Genomic DNA, 26508 nt, shown 5'->3' on the forward strand with positions numbered 1-26508 from the left:
TAATGTCCATGTGTCGGGTGAAAAGGGGTTTTCCATTCATCGCCCTCTCTGATGCAAATCAGGTTATATGCACTGCGCAAGTTCAGCTTTGTGAAAATTCTCGCCCCCGTAACTGTTAGAGAGTGGCGGGAACCAGCGGGAGAGGATATGGATAAGGAACGGTTATGGCGTTCAGACCCCTAAAGTCAATGCATTGTCGAAGACCCCCATCTTTCTTTTCCACAAAGAGAAACCCCACTGCTGCTGGCGATGTTGACGAGCGAATATATCCTGCGACGAGGGCCTTTTCGATATACTCCTCCATGGCCCATTTTTCGGGGTGTGATGGGGTAAACACAGTTCTATGAGGGCATTGTGTTGGGGAGAAGATCAATTGTACATGTAGGGGTAGGGGTATGTAGGGGTAACTGGGTCACCTTCTCCTTGCTGAAAACTTCACAAAACTCATGGTATTCTCTGGACAGATTAACATGGAAAGATGATTCTTGGCTTTCTATGGAGGTGGCGAGACATGTGCAGGTTACGTGATCATTAAAACAGTTCTTTCGGCGGACCACTTTCTCAATTCCCTCTCTTTCCAGGAAATGTCCGGGTCATGAAGCTGCAGCCAGGGAAGGCCCAGGATGACTGGATTGGATGGTGAAGAAATGATAAAGAATCTCAATTTCTCACGGTGGAATAATCCGATTTGAATGTCCAGCAAAGGTGTGTGATGCGTTAAAAGGACTTCCCCGATCAGCTGGTTGTTGATGGTGGTCACCCGTAATGGCGGCATGCACGGAATAATGGGGATGTTGTGTTCTTGCACCACGCTGCTGTCAATCAGGTTAACCGCGGACCCAGAGTCGATTAACGCTATGGCAGAAAAGCGAGAGTCATTGTGGAGGAAAAGAGCTGGAAAAGAAACTTTAGAAGCCAATTTAACCACTCCTACCTGAGAAATGGTAGGTTTAGCGGGGCAGAGGAACACTTGGTGACCAGGTTTCCCACAGGAGTAGCACAGCTGAAGTTGGGTACGCCGCTCACGTCCCTCTTCCGTCACATGGGATCTCCCCAGCTGCATGGGTTCAGCAGGCTTGTCTCTGGGAATGGGGTATTCCATCATCCGGCGGGGCATGGAACAAAGCATGGCAGCTGGAGGTCGGAGATTGTCCAGGGGATTGCCGTAGCGATGTACTGAGACAGCATGACATCAGTCTTGTGGCACGCCATCTCCGCAGTCAGTTCCTGATTGAGCCCTTCGCGAAACACCGCCTCGAGTGCGGGCTCATTCCATCCCAACTGTGCCGCCAGCATGCAGAATTTAATGGTGAAATCAGCTGCAGTGGCCGACCCCTGGCATAATTCCAGCAGTTGAATGGAAATGTCCTTATCCCCTGCCGGGTATTTGAAGACTTCCTTGATCAAGTTGGCAAAGTAATTCGCTGAAGTCTTGACTTGGGGATCCAAGTCCCAAACGGCTGGAGAGAGAGCATGAAAGCACACCTGATGGTTTTGCTGCTGTAGACCTCTGGCTTTGCGCGAAGGAGTTATCACATTGGCAGAGAAAGCCTCAGGAGCGGTCGGCGGATTGATCGAACTTCTCCGGCAGCACAAACCGGGGTAACTCGCTGAGCAGTGGTGGTGCAGGAGCTGCAGTGGCTGCAGGAGGTTGCTGTTGAACCTGGGCATTGACGTCTTGGAGCTCAGCCACCTGATCCTGGTATGCGCAGACCAGGTGTCCTAGGCAGACAATGGTGGCATGAAGATCTGCTGGATCCTCAGATAGTGAAGCATCCTGTAATGATGCACCTGAGGCGGATGTAGCAGGATCCAACGATACAGATCTTTTATTGAAGGAAAACGCCAGGCAATAATCGTCAACGATAAGGCAGGCGGAAAGAGGAAAATCAAACTTTTAAGCAAATGTAACAAAAACTGAAACCCAAAACATGTAGTAGAACTAGGAACATGCAGGGATCATACACAGTAGCAATCAGAGTCAATAATCAAAGGCTTGGCACAGAGTCTCAGGGAAACGATGCTTCGCAACGCACAAAAGAAAGCCAGCAGTTTAAATAGACCACAAAGCTGGAAGTAAGCTCATGATGTTAATACTCAGGCTAGGGCTCCCTCTGGTGTACAGGTTGCATAGTTACACACAGTAGTATTGAATATTTAATCTGGATTTCTTTGCACCATTCCCCCAGCTGAATATCTGTTTGAGATTGAGATTGATGCAGTCGACATAACAGACTTGATGTTACTGAGGAACCTTTCAGCAACAATAAGTTCACTCTCCAAAAATAGTAACATCAATATGACTGAATTGAACATCACTACAGGTATTTGACTATTAAAGCATTTTAGAAATTGTCTTTACCTATTGTAATAGTTATGCATTGACATTATATTGCAATATTTAACAAAAGAGCTCAAATATTGCCATGATTTTCTATTCCACAGTGTGCAGTTTGAATGGTACTGAATATCGGTGCAGGTGTGAGGATCAGTATTTCTGGCCATGTGAAAGGTGCACAGTGTATGTGTCTTGTGATTACGTCACTGAATCCTCATGTGGCTGCATCAATTCACTTCCAGATGATGGACATTTCTGTCAACCAATCAATGAGCTGACTAGTATGTATGATAGGGAACATGAAAGTGGTAATTCTCATGAATTAGGATTAAGGATAATGTTTATTAGTCCTTTTGATTCATGCATTTTTTTATTTTATAGATAACTCTACCTGTCCAGCTGTAACACCCACAGGTACAACAAATACTCCAGTAATGACAAGAAGTTTTGAAAATTCTCACTTGAGTTCCTACACTTTGTAATTATGGCTACAATTATATATTCATCTACCTTTCCCTCAGCTGAATATATATCTGATGTCTGATGAATGACCTTGATATAATGCTTTTTTTCTTGATATTTATGTATGTGTTGCTTTGAACATGGTTGCATATATGTTTCTATTGGTAAAACTGAAGTTAGACTAGGGCAAAAAAAAATTGAACTGTTCTTTTCATTTGATAGATAACACTAGTGGTCTGTCTTTAACACCGACAGGTAAAGCAAACACATACCAATAACTACAAGTAAATATGCGATTGAACAAAATAAAAACCATTGTATTTTTGACTGCAATAAAATTTTATGTTTATGCAAAATGTCTTTTCACCTCTCCCCCAGCTGAATATCTGATTGAGATTGAGATTGATGAAGTAGATATGACAGTCTTGATGTTACTGAGGAACCTTTCATCAACATTCAGTAACGTCAATATCACTGCAATGAACATCACTACAGGTAACTGAATTTTAGAGCATTTATAGGAATTTTAGAGATTGTCTTTACCTATGACATCATTGTCATGATATCATTACCCAGTCATTGTCATGATTTTCTGTTCTACAGTGTGCAGTTTAAATGAAACTGAATATCAGTGCAGGTGTGAGGATCAGTATTTCTGGCCATGTGAAAAGTGCACATTGTATGGGTCTTGTAATAACGTCACCAATTCCTCATGTGACTGCGTCAACAATCTTCCAAATGATGGACACTTCTGCCAACCAATAGCTGAGCTGACTTGTATGTATGATATGTAACATGAAAACTTAACCAGGTTTCGTATGTAACCCAGTTCCCTGAGAAGAGAATGAGATGCTTTGTTATGACTGATGCTTTGGGAACGCTTCATTGAGGATATTGTTTCTGAAACTCTTTGTGCACTCATGCCATTTTAAATGCTTAGATAGGACATGTGATTATGGCAATTTGCACTAAAAAGTCCATTTAAGGGCATCTATGACAAATCACTCCAGCTTCTATTTGTCTGAAGGAAACTCGACCTGGGGTGTGGCAAGCGACGCAGCGTCTTGTTCTCTTCTCACTAAACTGGGCTACATATTTAACCTGGTGTAGTGCCCTTTTGAGAGAACTCAACTCTGTGTCATAAATGACGCTATGGGAATGTCAATACCCACGCCACCACATACCGACTGATGTCCATTCCAGGGGCCATGAGAGAGCACCAGCAAACCAGGAATAGAACATCAATTAGCCCTGAAAGACCTGGGATGCTTGAGTGGGGTCCAGGTTATAGAACCTGATAAAGATGTGCAGAAAGGACCAGCTGGTCATAGCACAAATTTCCTGGAGGGGAACACCCCGTCTAAGGCACTGGATGAGGCAATACCCCTAGTAGAGTGAGCTCTAATACCTAGAGGCAAAGCAATGCCTCATAGGCCTAGGTAATGTTTTTTTCTACCCAGCACACCAAGCGCTGCTTGGAGACCAGATTATCAAAGCAGATAAACAGGGAGGAGGATTTATGCCTCGAGTGGTGGACAGAAGTTCTCAGGGCTCTTGCTGGGCACAGCAAGTGCAGCCTCTCCTGTTCTGCCGACTCATGGAGCAGAGGAGAGAAGGCCTGCAAGATGACCAGACGACCACTTGCCATTGTGCAGAAAACGAGAGACCAGAGGGTGCCTACCCAAGGAGGCCCAGAGGACAATTTTGTGGTTTGCAGCAATACGTACACCTTTAAAGTAGAGGGATACAGGCCCCAAAAAAGGCGAGACTGCAAAAACTCCAGCACTGTACCGACCGGGCAGTGAACTGGGTCCCAATTGTGCTGACCCTACCAGAGGTGAAAAAGCCTCCACTTCAGAACATACAGCTTTCTAGTGAAGGGAGCATTCAAAAGAGTCTCCACTACCTCCAATGAGAGGCCACATCAGGGGGCGGGGGTGTAAAACTGCCCCCTCCACCTGAGAGAGGAGATCTTTCCTGACGGGAATCTCCCAAGGAGTGCTGTCTAGGAGACAAGGTCCATGAACCAAACTCGAGCAGGCCAGCGAGGAGCCACTAGAAGAAGGTGGACTCAATCCTGGCGCACTCTGGTTAGGACTTCTGGGAGCAGAACTACCAGGGGAAAGGTTTACAGGTGTAGCCTTAGCCATTTCTGTACCAGAGCATCCAGGCACAGAGCGGCTGGTTGAGAAATGGAATACCACAGTGAACAGTGGGTCGACTCCTCAGAGGTGAACAGATCCACTTCTGCATGGAGGAAAATCTGCCAGATGCTTTCCACCACCTGTGGATGGAGATGCCACTACCCGGCCCACAGCACCTGCCTCGACAGGAAGTTTACATCACGATTTATGTGCTCTGGGACAAAAATCTTGTAAAAATCTTGCGATGATGATGCCCCCTAGTGTGGGACCCAAGGTTTTCCACATAAAAAGGGTACAAAGCCCACAGAGCTTAACCCTTATGGCACTGAGGGGATGCCTGCAAGGATGAAAGCCCGCAACCCTGAGCCAGAGCTGGAACAGCCTCATGGGAAGCAGACCCAAAGGGATAATGTTGGCTGCTGCTGCTAAGAGGCCAAGCACTCTCTGCGCCTTTGGTCAGAGAGACTTTGGTCTAGCCGAATAGCTTTCACCGCTGACAGTATGGAAGCCACCTGAGTGGGAGACAGACATGCCTGCATCATGGTGGAATCCCAAACTACCCCCAAGAAGATGGTTCTCTGAGAAGGAGAAAGTACACACTTCTCAGAGTTTGACCTCATATGGGTAAGCACAGCATCTTGATGACTGGCCGCCATGGCCTTTGACTGGGCCAGGATGAGACAGTCATACAGGTAATTTAGTACATGGATGCCCTGGAGATGCAGCGCTCCCAGCGCAGCATCCATGCACTTTGTAAAAGTGTGTGGCAACAAGGATGTACAGGACAGAATACCTACGTGAAAATAGGCATCTTTGATGTCTATTGTCACATACCAGTCCTTGGACTTGATTTGTCATGCAATAAGTTTGCGTGTGAGCATCTTGAACTTGAATGTTTCAGTGTAGGTGTGAGGATCAGTATTTCTGGCTGTATGATAAGTGCACACTATATGGGTCTTGTGATGATGTCACAGAATCCTCATGTGGCTGCATCAGCACTCTTCCAAATGATGGACACTTCTGCAAACAATTGAGCTGACTTGGACGTATGAAAATAAGAAGGTCTTGGAGACCAGATTGCTTTTGTTGTGGCCACCAAAGCAGATACAAATGGAAGAGATCCATGTGCTCAAGCAGTTGGTGTAAGTGCTGAGAACCTGAACTGGGCACAGTCTCTGTGGCTCCGCTGACTTTTTGGGCAGAGGACAGATGGCCTGCAGAACGACCGGCCATAATGGGGCTTTTTAGGAAAATATTCCACCCTGAGATGCAGGGCAACCTCGACTAAAAAGCAGACTCTAGGCAGGAGGAGTCAACTGACAGGGCCTACAGAACTCCAATTTTTCTTAGGAAGGCCAAGGCTAATATTAGAGCTGTTTCCAGGGTCAGAAACTCCTCAGAGGCTAACTCCAGTGGCTAAAAGGTGGTTTAGAGCAACCACTCCAGTACCACTGAAAGCTATCGGGGGGAGACACAGTCTGCAGGATATCCTCACTGGTATGGCACCACAAAGAAAGAAAAAGAACAGTGAACAGGCATGTGATTTGCTGCAATGGCTGACTCAAGGCCCTCAAAGAGGCATGTCTGCAGAAACTTGAGCACTGTACTAACTTGGCAGGGAACTTGATCCTGATGACACCAATTACACCAGAGACAAAAGGTCAACATTGTCTCCACAACCTCTCAGGGGCTGGACCAAAAGTTTCCAAATGGGGTAATAAACGGACTCCGTCATGGTGTACCCTGGCTAGGACCTCTAAGAAAAAAGCATACAGATGGAGCCTCAGCTACATTCAGCGCCAGACGGACTTGTGAAAATAGATAGCTACAGGGGACAGTTGACTTCTCAGAGGTCAACAACGCCACTTACTCCTGGCCAGGCTGCTTCCTGATCATGTGCTCTGGAGTGTAAATCACTGTCAGTGAGAGAAATCTGGTCTCTACCTAGGGCAAAATCTAGTGCCCAAACCTGAACAGAGGATGTGAACACAGCCTAATGATATAGAGGATCACTAAAGTTAGTTAGTTAAGTTAGTTAGTTAACCCTTAGTTTCAGGAGGAAGAATTTTATAACTAAAAACCCTGCCCTTCAAAATGCCATAGTTGGGGTGGTCATCTAGGACCACTACGCCATGGCCCTGAAGGGACATCCCTAGAAACCTTAGCCCTTAGGTGTTAAGATTCCTTTCTGGCCCAGCTGGTTGAGATGCCCAACCCCAGGTCCTCTCTTGCCTGGTGGGCCCAAGTGCTGCCCTGCAGGCCAGATTTTACATAGGGTGGCCCTGGCTGCATTGCTAACCTTCTTTTCCTAGGGCTGCTGGCTACTAGATGATAGCCCAAACTTCTCACTTTGCATCAGTTTGCCTTTGAAGCGTCTTGTCGACCCTAGGCATTGCTGTATATTTGTGTTCATCTAGGCCCACAATGTCTGAATAGTTATCAGTGGCTGAGGTGAACAAATGGGCAGAATAAGCATTAATTCAAAACCTCCACACCTCAGTGTGGAGGTCTGGAATAAATGGGTGACACCTGCACAAAGGTGGAAGATGGCATGAAGTTAGATAGCAGTTGTCAAGCTTAGAGCAGACAAAACTAACTTTTTCATCAGGCCAGTCTAAGCTAAGCTTAGCATGTGTAATCACCTCCAAGAGCTCTTTGAACATCCCAAATGTGGTGGCAATTTGACTGCTGTTTGCTCCTCACAGCCAACACTGAGCTCAGAGTCCGATGCAGACAACATTATATCCTTGTCAGTTCAAGAGAAATCCGCTTCATCACATGAACTACCCAAGCCAATAAATCGCCATGATTTCACACAGAGCTTCAGAACTTCCAAAGAAGCATGGTGTCAGCTATGATGCAGCATCAAGTTCCATCAAAAGGGAACAGTATCATTTAAGTAGTATCTGTCTGAGAGGTAATTTTTGAAATGGCTGCTCAATGCATGAATAAAAACTACACCAAATCTAGAATAAATAAACAATATTTATTCAGATATTTTAATCATTCTATTGTTTTCACTTCAAAGATGGCTCTACCTGTCCTGTTACACCCACAGGTAAAATACACACGCTCTAATACCGATTAGAAGATGAGCAAGTACTCAAGTGGACTCTTTAATTTGTAAATTAGAGTACAAAATTTAGTAAACTTATGTGAATTTTTTTCATCTTTTCCATTAGTTGATTATATGATTGAGATTGAGATTGGTGCAGTAGATACAACAGTCCTGAAACAACTGAAGAACATTTCAGTGACTCTCATTTTACCCTTAATGCATAGTAACATCAATATGACTAAAATGAACATCACTACAGGTAATTGGATATTCTCTGTTTGCTGTAACTCACAGTAATAATGTGTTATTGTTTTAGACCTGTGTTATAGCAGTTAATTGTCCTGATTTTCTTTTTCACAGTGTGTACTTTGAATGGTACTGAATATCAGTGCAGGTGTGAGGATCAGTATTTCTGGCCGTGTGAAAAGTGCACACTATATGGGTCTTGTAATAATGTCACCAATTTCTCGTGTGACTGCATCAACACTCTTCCAAATGATGGACACTTCTGCCAACCAATCAATGAGCTGACTAGTATGCATGACATGAAAGCAATAATTCTCATAAGTTACCTTTTAATCAGGCTTTTATTTTTACATTATAGATAATTCAACCTGTCCAGCTATTTTATTATTATTATTATTATTATTATTATTATTATTATTACAAAGTAAGGCTCCAGTATAATGAATGTCAAAAACAGAATACATACACTAGATATTTAATGTGTTGCTGTCAGCATGTTTTGCAAATGTTTCTTATGATAAAGTTCTCTATGTGAAAGTAAGTTAAATAAACTTTATTGTAGTTTAATAATGCTGTTGTTTTCACTTCATAGATAACTCTACATGTCCAGCTGTAACACCCACAGGTAAAGCAAACATACTCTAATACCTACCATAAGACGTGCAAGTTCTCACCTGTTTTCCTTTATTTTCTTATTTTGACTACAGTACTACAGTACTACTTTCCCTTAGCTGAATATCTGATTGAGATTGAGATTGATGCAGTAGATATAACAGAACTAAAACTACTGATGAACCGTTCAGCGACACTAAATTCACCCTTCATATATAGTAACATCAACATGACTGAAATCGACATCACTACAGGTAACTGACTTTTCTCTGTCTGCTGTAACTCACTGTCATAGTGTGATTGTTTTAGATTTGTGTTATTGCAGTTTATTAGCCTCAATTTCCATTCCACAGTGTGCAGTGTGAATGGTACTGAATATCAGTGCAGGTGTGAGGATCAGTTTTTCTGGCCATGTGAAAAGTGCACACTGTATGGGTCTTGTGATGATGTCACCAATTCCTCATGTGGCTGCATTAACACTCTTCCAGATGATGGACACTTCTGCCAACCAAATAATGAGCTGACTAGTATGTATGATATGTAACATGAAAAAGGAGTATGTCTGATGGATGTTTTTTCAATACTTCCTCTTACACATATGGCACTGACCAAAAAATTTATAATAATGCCCAATAAGAATAATAAAAGTAAAAAAAAAAATTGCTCCAGATATTTAACACATATGTTCCATAGGACAAAGTTCTCTAAGTGACTTTTAGAAAAAAAATGTTTTGTACTTATTACTGTACTTAATAATACTGTTGGTTTTAAGTTACAGATATCTCTGCATGTCAAGCTGTAACACCGACAGGTAAATCCATCATACTCCAAGAACAATGATGTTTCCATTATTTTGCAAGTTTGTCTACAATAATATGGAATATTTGTGCAAATCATCTTTTCATCTTTCCCTCAGCTGAATATCTGATTGAGATTGAGATTAATGCAGTAGATATAACAGTCTTGATGTTACTGAGGAACCTTTCATCAATATTCAATTTACCCTCCAAAAACAGCAACATCAATATGACTGAAATGTACATCACTACAGGTAACTGATTTTTCTTGTCTGCTTTAACTCACAGTGTGTTATTTTTTAAGACCTGGATTTTGCACTAAAGTTAATAAAGTCTTATAAAGCATTTTAGAGTTTTAGCATTTTAGTTATGTATTGACATTATGCAATATTTAGCAATAAAGCTCAAACATTGTCAATATTTTCTACTCCACAGTGTGCAGTTTGAATGGTACTGAATATCAGTGCAGGTGTGAGGATCAGTATTTCTGGCCGTGTGAAAAGTGCACACTATATGGGTCTTGTGATGATGCCATCAACGATACATGTGGCTGCATCAATGCTCTTCCAAATGATGGACACTTTTGCCGACTAATCAATGAGCTGACTAGTATGTATGATATATTAGATGAAAACATTTTGAATCTTTTTCTGAATAATGTCTGTCTTAATGGTCAAATTTGAAACCATTTTTTAATAAGTATGTCTGATGGATGCTTTTTTAATGCTTCTTCCGTATACACTGGTACATTTTTTTAGCTTTCTCAACAATATCTGTCTTAGTAGTCAATTTTCAAACCCCTGTTCAACATGAAAACAAATACTAAGCAAATAAAAAAAATAAATAAAAAAAGATTATTCCCTATATAGTTAATGTTGTGTTGCAGTCAGCATATTTGTATCTGTTTCTTGTGAATAAGTTCTCTAAACAAGAATAAGGTAAATAAAGTCTGTTGTAATTTTTAACCATGCTGTTGTTTTCAATTCATAGATAGCTCATTATGTCTAGCTGTATCACCCACCGGTAGGTATCTCAATACACTCCAATAATTACAAGAACATCTTTTAGTTTTTAATTAGTCTGCAATAGTATAGTATATGCTGGATTTTTCACCTTTCCAAACATTCCTAAAGTCAAATCCATAATATTTGCTAGATATTTAATTCTATAATACATTCCTCATACTTGAAAATGTGTTTCATATGCCAAGTTTTCCAAATGAGACTACATTAAATAAAGCATTTCTTAGTAATTTGTATTACTGTTGGTTTTAACTTACAGATAACTCTACATGTCCAGCTGTAACATCCCCAGGTAAAACTATCAAACTACAAGAAGTATGACGGATCCATTATTTTGCAAATTCAGCTACAATAATATGGAATACTTATGCTCATATTCTTTTCACATGATTGGGACCCAATGTAAAAAATAATGCACTATAGGAATTACCACTAACATTGTCAAAAAACAAATGACCTGTTTAGCATTCAACATGTTTGAAGTCATAATTATCATGAAATGTGGTTAATTAAGTTATATTTTTAGTCTTTTTTAATCATGTTTTTTTTTTTGCTTTATAGATAACTCTACCTTTCAAGTTGTAACACCCACAGGTACAACAAAAACTCCAGTAATGACAAGAACGCTTGAAAATTCTCAGTTGATTTCATTCGCTTTGTAATTTAGGCTACAATAATATATTTACCCACCTTTCCCTCAGCTGAATATCTGACTGAGATTGAGCTTGATGCAGTAGATATAACTGTGCTAAAACTTCTAAGAAACCTTTCAGCGACACTCAGTTCACCCTTCATACATAGTAAAATCAGTATGACTGAAATGAACATCACTACAGGTAACTGACATTTTAGAGATTGCCTTTACCTATTGTAACATTATATAATGGCATTATCTTGAAATATTTAGCAAAGAACCAAACATTTCCCTGATTTTCTGTTCCACAGTGTGCAGATCGAATGGTGCTGCTTATCAGTGCAGGTGTGAGGATCAGTATTTCTGGCCATGTGAAAAGTGCACAGTATACGGCTCCTGTGATGATGTCACCAAAGGTTTCTGCAGCTGCATCAACGTTCTTTCAAATGATGGACACTTTTGCCAACCAATCAATGAGTTTACTGGTATGTATAACATGTAACATGAAAAATAAGCATGTGCCTTTTATTCCTTATACCTGACTGGTATTTTGACATGCTTATCTTGATAGCGTGATAGCAATATAAAAAGAAAACATATCCAAAATGACACGTTAATTCCAAATGATAGAAACCAAATATACTACCTTTATATGAAGCTAAATTTTGTAATAAGTTTTGTTATTTATTCATTTGTTTGGTCATTCATTTTGTTATTCTAGATTAGTGGGTCTTTTAATTCAATTTTTCTCATGCTATCATTTTTTAATTCATAGATAACGCCACATGTGCAGCTGTAACACCCACAGGTAAAAACACACCAGTGTTCTACCTCGTTCATTTGAATACAAATAACTTATCTACATAGAGATTGAAACATTTGAGTCCTTCATTTACTCTAAAGTCTTTGTTCAGTAGATTTGATCGCAGTTCACTTTTCTGTTTTTTTTTTCTTTTAAAAAAATTACACAGCTTTGTTTAGTGTGTAGTCTCTCTCTCTCTGTGTGTGTGTGTGTGTGTGTGTGTATTTTTTGTGAGAAACACTCAGTCAAAAATCTTTTCGAAAGTTTAAAGAGAGGTTTCAGACATTTACACAATGATTATAGATTATAGATTAATGAGGTACACTGTTGAAACTTCATTAAATGATTGATATACAATTAATAAGTTCACCTACAAAACAGAAAGGAATATGAATTTACTATAAATATGTCTGTAAAGTTGTCAGTTACCATGTTCCTCAGAAATTGTGTGTAATATATTTGTAGATCAAACACTAGACATATACATTTCAGGTATTTGGCAGACACCCTTATCCAGAGTGACTTACAATTTATAATCACCTTTTTTATACAACTGAGGGGCCCAGCAGTGGCAGCTTAATGTACCTGGCATTCAAACTCATAACCTTCTGATTAGTAGTGCAACACCTTAAACACTAAGCTACCACATCCCCCATCTAATTTTTGATGTCTGATTGCCTTTTGCAAGAATTTCACATATGTGCAGAGCATATAAAGATTTCTATTAGTACCAGTGTGGCTTCCACTCAACACAATATTCAAAACTGTAGATAATGTTGGTTAAGAGGAGATAAACCAGATAGGCAACATTTCAAACATGCATGCAAGTCATGCATCAAACTTTAGATTTGCAATTAGGATATTCTAGTAACAATGACCAGCCTATCTTACATGAAATCTGTTTTTGAAGTTTTTGAAATCTGAAACCTCTTTTGCTTTTTTTTTTTTAACAACCACAGCAACACCCACAACACTGACAGAGTTTGTAGAATTCACAAAAACATCCAACACAAATACACCCACCACATCCACAGCCAACTCAACAACTGCTGCAGCCTTAACCGCCACAAATACATCAACCACATACACAGCCAACACATCTACTAGTGCAACACCATCCACAACAACCACAGCCACCACTTCCACATCCACCCCATCTGCAGGTATGATTTTAATTCTACTTTTTTTCAGTGTCAAGCCTAATCTGTTTTTTTCCTGTATTATTTATTTTATTTTATTTTTTACAAATATATTGTTTTTTGACATTTATTCCACTAGGTAAATTGCTGAAATTGCATCTACAATTACTATGCTTGGTTTTATTTGTATTTTTTCTTCAACAGACATCCATGTATTAAACTTCTCACTGGCTATAAATGAAGAATTTGACTTTGCACTCACTGATAAACATAGTGCAAAATACCAAGCATATAAAACAAGAATTGAGAGCTCAGTAAGTGTCACACAATAAAAATTGCTTTATGATTTAATTATTTTTTCTTCTACTTATTATTATTATTATTATTATTATTATTATTATTATTATTATTATTATTATTTGTAATAATAGTATTAACAAAGAACAATGCAGAATAGAAGTGTAAATTAGCACCGTATTGCTGTGGGCTGCTGTGTGGGCTGCACATCTCAGCTTAATATTAATTATGCTTATATTAATTATGACATAATGACCATTTTCTGTAATTAGATTGATGGTAGTTACAGAAATGTACCTACGTACCAAGCCAACTCTGGAAAAGTGACTGGATTCAGGTATTATTATTATTATTATTATTTAGTTATTTAGTTATTTTTTGATACATTTACCCATGACCGAAACTATAATCAATATTTTTCCTGATTAAAAACCTTGGGATTTACAAATTTGTTCATTATTTTAAAATGTTTACTTTAAAAAGTATTGAAGGTTTTTTTTTTTTTTTTTTTACCAGAACAGGCAGTGTGATTGCAGACTTTAGTATCAAAACAACAAGTGATAACATTAATTTGGTATCAGTGAACCAACAGATTGCTGTCAATCTACGTTCAGAGGGATTTAATGTGAGCGAAACTGCATTCAGTCAAAGTGGTAGGGGTTTATTATTCTTACTATTATTATTCTTATAATTAAGCCTTTTAGTTGTCTTATTACCAGTTTCATCTTAATAACTGTGTACACATTGTTGAAACTGGGTGATGTACATGGCTCTTCATTTCAGTGAAAGATGGACTATATGACAGCAATAGCTATATATATCCTGGGACAAATCTAATACTGATCTGCAATGCTCCAGTTACTGATGACATTACATGGACCATGAATGGGAATAAACTAAAACCATCGGATAAGTATGCCATTAATAGAACTGGACTCATTGTGAATAATGTTACTCCCATTGACAGTGGTAAGTCAGAATTCTGTTAAATCAGAATCTTTCATTTAGCAGATTTTTCAGAAAATTGCAAAATAAATTAAAGGGTTTAACTTGTTATTTAATTTCTTAGAATTTATAAAGCTTATAAGAAAACATGAAAATCTGATATACAATATTAAAAATACAATTTAATAAATAATAACTATAAATATTGGTACTTTATTATTTACTTTATTTTAAATAAAACATACTTCTCTCTTCTAAGGCATTTTTGCAATTACTTTTAACCAGCTGGCCTGAAGGTCATTTATAATTAACTGTGACAGCCAGAATAGTTTTATATTATGTATATATACATTTTCTTACATTTTTTAATCTAATAAATCTATTATTTTTTATACCAAACAATAGCAAAAAATGTATATAAATAAAGTTTTTAATGACATTTTAAAATCAAAATGCTTTATACACTTTATTATGTTTAGATATTATTCTTAATTTTTCTCACTTAGGTCAATATGCATGCACAACAACAGTGAACTCAGTACCCTATGTTATCTGGCAAACCATTGCAATCCAGCCATACCCCAACATCCAAGTGAGCAGTGACAAAGTTGTAAAATGTGAGGATTCAGTGATCACACTGCAGTGTTGTGTTCAGGGGATGTATGCAGTGAAATGGACTGACACTGTAGCTTGCAGTTCAACTTCAACAGGTTTTTAGCTTTTTTTTTTTTTATATGTGATGTGCATATTCATGAAGACCAACTGAATACGTAGTTAAAGTTGGGCTTAATTGCAACACATTATTGCAAGCGAATGTTTAACCTGATTTTATATCTATTTATTACTGATACAGCAATCGACTGAATGACTATTTGCTCAGAAAATGAAGCTAGTTGTATTTTTTAATTTACTTGTGTTGTACAGTCCCACTGAAAGGCTGCACATTTTGTGAATATAAAATAAATAATCAGGACTGCCAGTCTACAGACCAAGTAATACAGGTCACCTGTCAACTCACATCTCCTATCAGTGGAAATACAGCTCAAAGTTACAAATCAAAGAGCATCAAAATTGAAGTGATGAAAAGGGGTGAGTAATCTGTTATTACAGTAGGGATATAATACAATGGCTTTATCCGTGTCTGTTTAGTCATTAACAATTTACATGAGAAGCGAGCATGTTCTGAAATGGACCCTTATATTGGAAATATTAACAACAAATATCAATGTGTTGTGAATGTGTAAACAGTTGTTTGAAAAGACATTTCTTAGATAAGAGACCATTTTAAAACATTAATTATTTGTGTGGTTTTAATATAATGTTTTAGTCATGGTTTTGATCCAATTTCAGGTGTTTCAGCTGTTCAACCCTAGAGTGTGTGAATTACTTAAATCAACAGAGTTAATAATCTTGGTGTTGAACAGCTTCTCTCAGCAGGTTAAGGATGAGCTGGAAACTAGAAGAAATCAGTGTACTTACTGACAACCATTAAAATGTCTTGAAAAACTGTTATCACAAACTGTTTAATATGTAAAATGAAATTTCCAGTGCCACTTATTTAATAGTTGTGTCACCAACTGTTTATATTGGACGTTCGATTGACAAGGCAAACATGATTGCAGAAAGATATTTCATGGTCAAGTTGGAGCAAGAGGGGTTTTGTATAGTTAAAGTAATATTATTGTAATAAAGTAATATTAAATGGAAAATGATAGCTATTTATTATTCAGTGTGGCATAAACATATTATGTCAGACACTGAAAGTTAAACATCAATTTTAAAACCAGACTTCACATTCATATTCTAATTTTGGCAGCCACTTAACATTGCTGGGCACAAAAAAGAAATTAAAATGCACAGCCTTTGGCTTTTACAGCCAAATATAAATTTAGTATTTTAAATACACGCATAAAGGAACTACCAATAAAATGTTTGAAGTAAATTAACTTAAGTCAGTACTTAAGTTCAGGACATGTGGCCAAATGCTACATTTCTTAGATTGATTTTGGAAGAAATTGAGTGTTTAGTGTAAATATGACACAACTGATATTGATATTGATCAATATCTGATATTTAACTATATATATGAATAACTGATAGTGATATTGGTATAAACAAGCACACAAACAAACAAACAAATAAACAAACAAATAAATATATTGTTCATGCTTCTTCTTCTTCTTCTTCTTCTTCTTCTTCTTCTTCTTAAAGCATTTACCTGCTCTGACAGTGTATTTGGAGCTGGACATTTAGGAGATGTACACATTGGTGACTGTAATGGAAATATGGTTGGCTCTCAAAAGGCTGTGTGTAATTCATCAGGCCTCTGGGATACCACTGAAAACAACTGTGTCCTACGCATCATTCAAAATTTAAAAGATGAAGCTCAGGCAATTTTTTTTTCTTTCTTCCTTGAAAGACAGTGGAAAAATGATTTTACTTATGTAATTTCTTTTCTTTATAACAATTTCTGTTTTTGTTTTCTATAGAATTTACAAGTAACAGGCATCCAAGACTTTATGGGCAATGTCATCAGTAATACTACAGAAGCGACCCAAAGCATAATTGCATCTCCAGCAACCATATTGACAATTGTAGAAATACTGACAATCATTTCTAATCTCTCACAAACAATTTTAATCAATCAACCTGTTATGACGGTATGTACATTATTTTTTTTTTTAAAGAAGTTTGAAATTTAGTTTATATACTATTTGAAGTACACTGTAAAACCTGAGTGGGGATAGTATTAACATTGATCATTTTTAGTTAAAACACCTTTATAATTTTTTGGTGAAAATACTCAAATCAGTTCTTTCTGCTTTGATTATTTAGTGATTTTCTACTGTTGAACAAGATGCTCAGATGTTCTGTATTTAATGAGTAATTCTCTTTCACTTTAAAGAATTTCCTGAAAACAACTGACATAATTGGATCAGTAGGTGCACGGGATATGTGGACACGTTTAAACAAAAACAGTACAACCATGAATGCCAGTTCTGAACTACTGAAGTCTATTGAAAGCATTGCAAGCAGACTCGGGAATGAAAACATCAGCATAACAACAAACTACACAACTCTTAGTAAAGTTAACATTTCTGCCCCATTTTCTGAAACGTTCGGTATAAATTTAACTACCCAAATAAATTTACCCATGATTAAGCAACCTACTTTCATCACAGTGATAATTTCTTCTGCCCTTGAAAATGCCTTACCTGTTCGAAATCTGACCAACAATGACAGCAGTCAAACAGGCACCAAGATCAATGGAGATGTAGCTGTGATTGAGACAACCTCAGTAATTAACAATATCTCCCTTTCTTTTGCCATCAAAAATGAGACACTGGGAAACCCTCAGTGTGTCTTTTGGAACTATAGTCTTCTGAATGGTGTTGGTGGCTGGGACTCGACTGGATGCCAACTAAAGCCATTAGGGAATAAACCTGAAAGATATACATGTGAGTGCACTCACACAACCTCTTTTTCAATCTTGATGTCACCATTTTCACATGAAAATGCAATCCTAGATTATATAACCTACATTGGTGTTGCTATTTCAATGGGGAGCTTGGTCTTGTGCCTCTTCATTGAAATCATCATATGGAAATCAGTGACACGAAATGACACATCCTGCATGCGCCATGTCTCCATAGTCAACATCGCTATCTCCCTTCTGATTTCAAACACTTGCTTCATTATTGGAACAAATGGTGTAAAAAAAGAAGTGGATCCCTGCAGTACAGTGACATTCTTCATGCACTTCTTTTATCTTGCCCTTTTTTTCTGGATGTTGCTGTCAGCACTCTTGCTCCTCTACCGCACCCTCATGGTCTTTTCCAGAATGACCAGAGCAGCAATGATGGGCATAGGCTTCACTGTTGGCTATGGAGCCCCATTGATCATAGCTGTCATTACTGTGGCATCTACAGCTGGAAACAAAGGATACATTCAACAAGATTACAATTGTTGGCTAAACTGGAACCAAACGAAGGCCCTCCTGGCATTTGTGATTCCAGCTCTGACGATTGTAGCTATAAACCTCCTGGTGCTTATTGTGGTTCTGTGTAAAATGTTAAGGAGAGGAGTTAATGCCTCTACTCAGCCAGATGAGAAACATCCCCTAGTGGTCATTGCTAGATGTGTGGCGATTTTAACACCTCTCTTTGGTCTAACGTGGGGATTTGGAATTGGGACCATGGTGTCATCGAACTTTGGGATTCATGTGGTGTTCGCATTCCTTAATTCACTGCAGGTATGACCGTTATTTAAAAAAAAGGCTCATTGTACTTCTATTTGTGCGCATAATCTAATACTAATGTACAAAATAGTTTTAGAAATTCTAATAATGCCAATCTGTATACTTTTTAAGGTAAATCATAAAATATCTTATTTGTTTCTTCAAAGGGTTTTTTTATTTTGCTGTTTGGAATATTACTGGATAATAAGGTATGTGTGCTTCATTACATAACTCTTTACTAAGAAGACCATTCAGTAGTAAGGAAGTTACACAGTTGTAAAATTTAAGGTTTACTGAAGTTATGTTTAACTTAAGTTATTTTTTTTTACTTAAGAACATTATTTGTGTTCTATTATCATCTGCTGGTCTACACATATCATCAATAAGTAGTGTACTTTCATATTTCATATAATTTTGTTAAATTTCTTTTTTACCTAGCCTACTAGGTTTATATATTTACAAGTTATAATTTTCTTGTTATATACAGTGGTATTGTGGTATGAATTTTGTTGCCCAGCAGGGGGCTAACACTCCTCCCCTTTCCCATTGCCCTGCTCACCAGCATCTCAACACAGCAGCAATACTCTTTAAACAGAAACCTATTATATTGTCTTGACTAATTGTTTAACAGGCATGCAGGCAGTAATGAATTCATTGTTTTTAATTATTGAAAATTTGTGCTATGTCATTTTTTTTCTTTTTTAACACGTACAGAATTCTTTTACTTTTACTTACTTAGATTATGGTTATAGGTCAGAGAAGCATTGGCAGGAAAGCTGGGACTGAAGAACCTCAGTTCGAATCATACCAGGGTAAATATAGTTGATCACTTGCTGTACATGCTAGTTCTTTAGGAAAAAAATATTTGGAACTATTTGGAAAAAATGGATCTTTGAATTAAAAACTAAATAGTAAATCTTAATTTGAAAATAAACCAAACAATGTGTCTACATTATAGAGAATGAGTGCAAGACCATCATCCTCAAGTGGCGTTCCTTTCATTCAGAGGGTATAACAGAGAAGTTTGTAAATTAACTGAAATTTGATTTTTCTGATTTTTGTACTCATCTCCATTCAGTTAATACTCTTCAGTTTTGTTCTTTTAATATTGTACATTTACATGAATTGTATTGTCCATGTGAATTGTATTGTCAGCAAGGTTAATGCTGTTAATTAAGCAGTAAATAAAAGTAGCATAAATATATTTTTACCACTCAGCTGTCAGCTCCCATCATTGTTGCCTGATGTTTCCAGGCAAATCAATGTCATAAAGTACCAAACTTCACATATTTTAAAGGAGCAAACTTTTCATTATTTGAACTTTTATCATTACTTGGTGTGCAAACCACACATAGTTATTTGGAGATGCTAAAATTGTTCTCCTGTTTCCTTTTTACTCCTTTCTTTTTCCTTTTTTTGTGTAATTATTAGTTTCGTGTATTTCCTGGTTTTAGACTTGTAGTGTTTCTAATATTTGTAAGATGGGTTATTATTGCAAGCTGGTCACCTTATTGTCAAGACCACTGTATCAGAAATGTTCTCTCGCGTCCAAGCCTCGCCATCTCCATAGAAAGCCCAAGAGCACCACAATCCCACAAGAGTACCATGAGTTGCGCTAGGTGTTCAGCAAGGAAAGGGCCACTTAAGCCCTTTCTTAAGCTTCTTCAGCTTCTTCTTTGTTGAAAAAAAGGATGACAGTCTCCAGCCTTGCATCGATTATAGGGGTCTGAATGCTATCACGGTGTGCTACCCCTACCCTCTGACACTGATCCCAATGGCTTTGGAGCAACTGAGGGAGGATTGGGTCTTCACCAAGCTCTATCTACTCAGCGCCTACAACCTTGTATGGATCAGAAAGGGGGACGAGTGAAAGACAGCCTTCCACACCACCAGGGGGCAAAACGAATACTGGTTATGCCCTGTGGACTTACCAATCCCCCAGGTGTTCATTAATGATATCTTCAGAGACCTGATCAACCGATGTGTCATCACCTACATCTACACCTACATCACCACAAGGACTCTATCACGTTTCTGGGGTACATCATCTCTTGGAATGGGGTAGAGATGGAATCCAGCAAGGTGAGGGAGGTGATGGAGGGTGATGGCGGTTCCTAGGGTTTGTGTACTTCTACCGTCAGTTCATCCACAACTACAGCAGTATAGCCAACCCATTAAACTCCCTCCTGTGCTGATCCTGAAACTCAGACTCCCATTCATCGAGGTACTGCCGTCCTCAGTCATGCTCACGCTAATCTGATGGATTCAGATAGAATCACGCTAATCTGATGGAGTCAGGCCCAGGTCAACAAGCCCCCACCTCCATCCTTCCCTCCAAGCTCTATGTGCCCACCTCACTGCACCCTTGAGTATTGTGGTGGGTGCATGAAGCACCCAGTTCGGGCCACCCAGGTATCCGCCAAACCACGAACCTAATACGAAACTGGTTCTGGTGGCCCTCCCTGTCCCAAGATGTGGTGGAATATGTAGAGTAATGTGCCACCTGCACACAGTCCCGGACGAGCCGACAGTTCCCCACTAGACTCCTGGAGCCCCTGCCGGTCCCTCGCTGACCCTGGTGCTGAAATGGCGGTTGACTTCATCACTGACCCCCCGGACTCAGGAGGATACAACACAATCCTCTGGTTTTCCAAAGCTTGCCGGCTGGTGCCACTGAAGGGCCTACCCACAGACATGGAAACTGCCACAGCACTATTCAACCAGGTTTTTTCACACCTATGAGCTCCCTGAGGACATCATGTCGGGCCGAGGGCCTCAGTTCACATCGAGAGTCTGGTGGGCATTCTGCACCCACCTGGGGGTCAAGATTAATCTCAGCTCAGGCTAACACCCACAGTCTAATGTACAGATGGAGCGGCTGAACAAAGAGATCGGCCGCTTCCAGGTTTTTTGGACATTTAAGCAGCGTGCATTCTATGTTTCACATTTGAAGTATTATTCCATGTGAGTTACTAAGCTGTTCTGCTCTGTTTGCTTGTTCTTGGATTATCATGTTTTACCTTTGCCCCATCTTTGCATTTTCTTGAGTTTGGTTTTGTGTTTTTGGTTTGTTTATTCGGATTATTGCTTCCCTGGTTTGACTCAAATTTGCCTCTACCCGGTTACAATTACCAGCCTGTCATTTTGGATTTGTCTAATAGACTCTGCTCATGGATCCTAACTCTCCCACCTCTGTCTTACTCCATGTTGTTGAGGTCAGGACAACACTTTATTCATTTCTACCAGGTGTTTTTCTGCAGATGGTGCAAGACCAGAATGTCATCCATAAAACACACTACATGTTGAAGTCCTTGGAGGATTTGGTCCATCATGTGTTGGAAAATCGCAGGTGCTGTGAAAATTCCATAATACCATAGATGGTATTTAAACCATCAAGCAAGGGCTTTGTATGTGTTCATGATAAGATACTGCTCAGCATCCAGCTCCAGCTGCTGAGATTCAAAGAACAGGTCAATCTTGCAAGGTGGCAAAAAAGATCCTCTACGTTAGGTTGTGGGTATTCCAATGCATGAATTCATATGTTCACTCTGACTTTGTAATCACCACACAGTCTTACTGTCTTGTCTTTCTGAAGGACAACCACAATGGGTGCTGCCCAATCATTCCTTCCAACTTGAGAGATAATTCCATTCCTCTCCATGAGATGATGTTCCTTTTCCACTGCTTCTTTAAGTGAATATGGAGCAGGTCTTGATTTGTGAAAGATAGGTTGGGCTCCTTCTTTCACTCTCACCTTTGCTTTAAAGGCAGTAATTTTACCAAACCCATCAGCTGTTTGTGTTTTTCTAGTACATCACAGAGAAAAGAAATACTCATATGTTTTAAGCTGAAAATCTCCTTCCAGCTTAAATATATCTTGAACACTGTTGTCCCTCATATGTCACTGGAAACTTGATCTCACCAAGCACAGGGATTTTGTCCCCAGTATACGAGACCAGATGAATGGAAATTTGCTGCAGCACACAGCCCTTCAATTTTTCTTTATAGATATGCTCTGGGACTAAGGACAAAAAGGCTCCTGTCTGTAGCTGCCTGCTCAGTGCCCTTACGCCAGCATGTCCTGGGTCTTCCCCGGGGTCTCTTCCTGGTGGGACATGCCTGGAACACCTCCCCTGGGAGACGTCCAGGAGGCATCCGAAACAGGTGCCCGAGCCACTTCAACTGGCCCCTTTCGATGTGGAGGAGCAGCAGCTCTACTCCATGCTCCTCCTGGGTGACAGAGCTCCTTACCCTATCTCTAAGGGAATGCCCTGGCACCTTACGAAGGAAACTCATTTCGGCCGCCTGTATCTGGGATCTTGTCCTTTCGGTCATGACCCAAAGCTCATGACTATAAGTGAGAGTAGGAACGTAGATTGACTGGTAAATCGAGAGCTTCACCTTTTGGCTCAGCTCCTTCTTCACCACAACAGACCAGTACATAGACCACATTGCTGCTGCCGCTGCACCAATCCCTCTGTCAATCTCACGCTCCATCCTTCCCTCACTCGTAAAAAAAACTCAGAGACACTTAAACTCCTCCATTTGAGGGAGGAACACTCCTCCAACCTGGAGGGGAGAAACTACCTTTTTCTGGTTGAGAACCATGGCCACAGATTCGGAGGTGCTGATCCTCATCCCTTGGCTGCAAACCGCCCCAGTGCATGCTGTAGGTCCTGACTCGAAGAAGTCAACAGGACAACATCACTTGCAAAAAGCAGAGATGAAATCCTGTTGTCCCCAAACCGGACTCCCTCCAGCCCCTGGCTGAGCCTAGAAATTCTGTCCATAAAAATAATGAACAGAACTGGTGACAAAGGACAGCACTGCACCTCCAACATGCACTGGGAACAGGTCTGACTTACAGCCGGCAATGTGAACCAAGCCATGGACCCCATACTCCCAGAGCACCTCCCACAGAATGCCACAAGGGACACGGTCGAAGTTCCACAACTAGGACAAAAACTGCATTGTTTCTCCTGAATCTGAGGTTCAACTAACAGTCGGACTCTCCTCTCCAGTACCTGGAATAGACTTTCCCTAGGAGGCTGAGGAGTGTGATCCCCCTATAGTTGGAACACACCCTCCGATCCTCCTTTTTAAAAAGAGGGACCACCATCCCGGTCACTCAGTCCAGAGGCACAGTCCTATGAACACCAACATATGTTGCAGAGACGTGTCAGCCAAAACAGCCTCCCCTGGTGCCTTGCCATCACAGAGCTGCTGGACTCGAGGAGCTGCTTAGTGACTTCAGCTTGGGTGATGGATGAATCTACCTCTGAGTCCTCAGCCTCTGCTTCCTCTATGGAAGGTGTGTCAGTGGGATTAAGAAGATCCTCGAAGTTTTCCTTCCACCAACAGTGTTGGCAGAGTGCTGCTTACCCCTACTGAGGCGCTGGACGGTCTGCTAGAATGTCCCCGTGGCCAACCGATAGTCCTTCTCCATGGCCTCACCAAACTCCTCCCAGACCCAAGTTTTTGCTTCTGTGTACAACTATGGAGTCTCCAGTCATGGCACCTTCCAGCACCCCTTGCAGGGTCTCCAAGAAGGTTGGGTACTCCACACTGCTGTTCAGCCCATAAGCCAAGACAACAGTGAGACACCTATCCCTGACCCGAAGGCGCAGGGAAGCCACCCTCTCATTTACCGGGGAAAACTCCAACACATGGCAGCTAGGGGGCTATAAGCAAGTCCACCAGAGCCTGTTGCTTCTCACCATGAGGCACTCCAGAGTAGTACAGGGTCCAACCTCTCTCAATGAGTTGGGTTCCAGAGCCCAGGCTGTGCATGGGGGCGAGCCTGACTATCTCTAGCCAGTACTGCTCAGCCTCCCCCACCAGCTCACCCTCAGTGAGGTGACATTCCATGTCCCAAGAGCCAGATTCTTTAACCAGAGTTTGGGTTGTCAAGGCCCTGCCCACCCAAACCACATAGCACAGACCCTAGTATTTTGATGATCACTTCTTGTGGTGTGTGGTGGCAAATGTCATGTGCTATATTTTTGTCTTTCTACCTTATATTTTGGCTTTCTACCTTTGCTTTGACTTGGTAACTGCTTTTATGATGTGTTAGCATAATGCTATCTGATTTATTAAATGATATTGTGATATGATGTCTTGGTCTAATAATATACTGTATAATAGAAATGGCAGTTATCTATCAAATATGTTGTTCATAAGACACTTTACTACTGTTGTGACTCATTTTTGGATCGAGGCGTTGCTACTAGTCATTAAGTTACATTTGACATCACTATTCATGTCGAATAACCATTCTAAAGGTTTTCACAAGTTAACAATAAAGTAATCTGTCAGAAAGTTTTTTAAGTAACCTTAAGTGTTAGTATGGGAAAGAGTTTGCAAATGATGTGCCTTTTTAACAATTTCCTTACTGTTACTTGCTGAAGTGACATACAGTATGATACATATATTATTATTTATATTATTTAGTATATCCATATCATAGTTGCATTAACATGCCTTTATTTTTAGAGCCTAAAGAAGTTGTTATAGAAACTTTTTCTGATTTCTGATTCTATTTTGATTATTATATATTATTATTATTGTAAGTTGGCATTTTGTTTAATTAATTATTGGTCCATAAGTAGGTTAAGGCATTGCATTGTAGACTGGTGTACCAACCACAGCCACAGTACTAACCACTCAACCACACCCCCAATCACCAGAGTACCGAGCACCTGCACCCAATCACCAAAAAAACTATATAAGCACACTCACTCCACTGGCTATCAAGGTTACTCGGCTATCAAGGTTACTCTGTATCAAGGTTACTCACTCTGTGACTTATCCTTCGGTCTGTGGATTATCTCCCGAGGGACACTGGACTGTGTATCTGCACTGGGAGTTTCAGATAAGACTGTTTTGGTTTATTTACTGAGTTCACTATTTTAGTTGCTGTTTAGCTTGTGCCATACAAATAAATAGCACTTTTGAGGAGGCAACACGTGAAATATCAGCAGAAAAATACATTTCTGTCTCAAAGGTCATTCCTCTAGTATCACTGCTGCTTAGAGCAACTGCTGCCAGTGAGCATCAAGGTAGCTCTTTTGCAACAGAACTGGCACAGCAATGTCAGCATAGATTCCGTGGGATTGAAACTATACACAGCCTTGCTGCCAGCACCTTTCTTGATATTAGGTTTAAACACCTGGCATTTCATGACAAAGATCATGTAGAAGCTGTGAAAAAGCGACTCCTATCTGAAATGCGGGATGTCCACTTGGATGCTGCACCACTAGAAGCTTCCTCAACATCTGTATTAAGGTCTGTTAGAACCTACAGCAAGCTGTGCCTCATCAGTGACAGTGACTCCTCCAGTGACCCCACATGCTGCATCATCTACAGCTAAAGGAGGAATATGGGGGGATTTTGACTTGCAGGTTCTATCAGCATAACAACAACAATCAGGAAGCAGTGATTCTATAATTGAAATGCTTCGCTATGCTGAAGAAAAAATAGTTCCCCGAAAACAAGACCCATTAGTTTGGTTGAGAAATCATAAACAAACCTTCCCAGCTCTCAGCAAACTAGCACAAAAATATCACAAATGAAGATTCTAACTTAAATGTAAGATTCAACCTGAAGTTCAGCTGATTTGACATTTAAATAATTTAAAGTGTTTCTAGCCTCACAGACATCCCTGGTTTGATTTTCAGTGCATTCCAGTCTATTGACTTTTATCAAGGTTTTATTTATTTTATTTTATTTTTTTTTTCAAAAGCAAGAGAGTTGATCAGTCAAAGTAAAAAAAAGGC

At 39.7% G+C, this 26508-nt stretch overlaps 1 protein-coding gene across 1 annotated transcript in view; it reads left to right on the forward strand.

The window, feature by feature from the left end:
• Positions 1-26508, forward strand: part of LOC131366730 (uncharacterized) — a 38610-nt gene extending 12102 nt beyond the window's left edge. The window contains exons 18-43 of the mRNA XM_058411433.1: positions 2190-2324; positions 3179-3295; positions 3404-3577; positions 4261-4509; positions 8127-8261; positions 8363-8536; positions 8956-9114; positions 9214-9387; positions 9777-9911; positions 10093-10266; positions 11241-11273; positions 11381-11515; positions 11625-11798; positions 13075-13278; positions 13459-13568; positions 13824-13888; positions 14068-14204; positions 14335-14520; positions 15003-15206; positions 15421-15585; positions 16708-16886; positions 16986-17156; positions 17402-18748; positions 18901-18942; positions 19486-19545; positions 19692-26508. Coding sequence (XP_058267416.1) covers positions 2190-2324; positions 3179-3295; positions 3404-3577; positions 4261-4509; positions 8127-8261; positions 8363-8536; positions 8956-9114; positions 9214-9387; positions 9777-9911; positions 10093-10266; positions 11241-11273; positions 11381-11515; positions 11625-11798; positions 13075-13278; positions 13459-13568; positions 13824-13888; positions 14068-14204; positions 14335-14520; positions 15003-15206; positions 15421-15585; positions 16708-16886; positions 16986-17156; positions 17402-18748; positions 18901-18942; positions 19486-19545; positions 19692-19748 — 4895 coding nt within the window. The 3' untranslated portion in view covers positions 19749-26508. The remainder of the gene's footprint in view (positions 1-2189; positions 2325-3178; positions 3296-3403; positions 3578-4260; positions 4510-8126; positions 8262-8362; positions 8537-8955; positions 9115-9213; positions 9388-9776; positions 9912-10092; positions 10267-11240; positions 11274-11380; positions 11516-11624; positions 11799-13074; positions 13279-13458; positions 13569-13823; positions 13889-14067; positions 14205-14334; positions 14521-15002; positions 15207-15420; positions 15586-16707; positions 16887-16985; positions 17157-17401; positions 18749-18900; positions 18943-19485; positions 19546-19691) is intronic.

This window comes from Hemibagrus wyckioides, linkage group LG16, assembly GCF_019097595.1.
Source record: "Hemibagrus wyckioides isolate EC202008001 linkage group LG16, SWU_Hwy_1.0, whole genome shotgun sequence".
NCBI lineage: Eukaryota > Metazoa > Chordata > Actinopteri > Siluriformes > Bagridae > Hemibagrus > Hemibagrus wyckioides.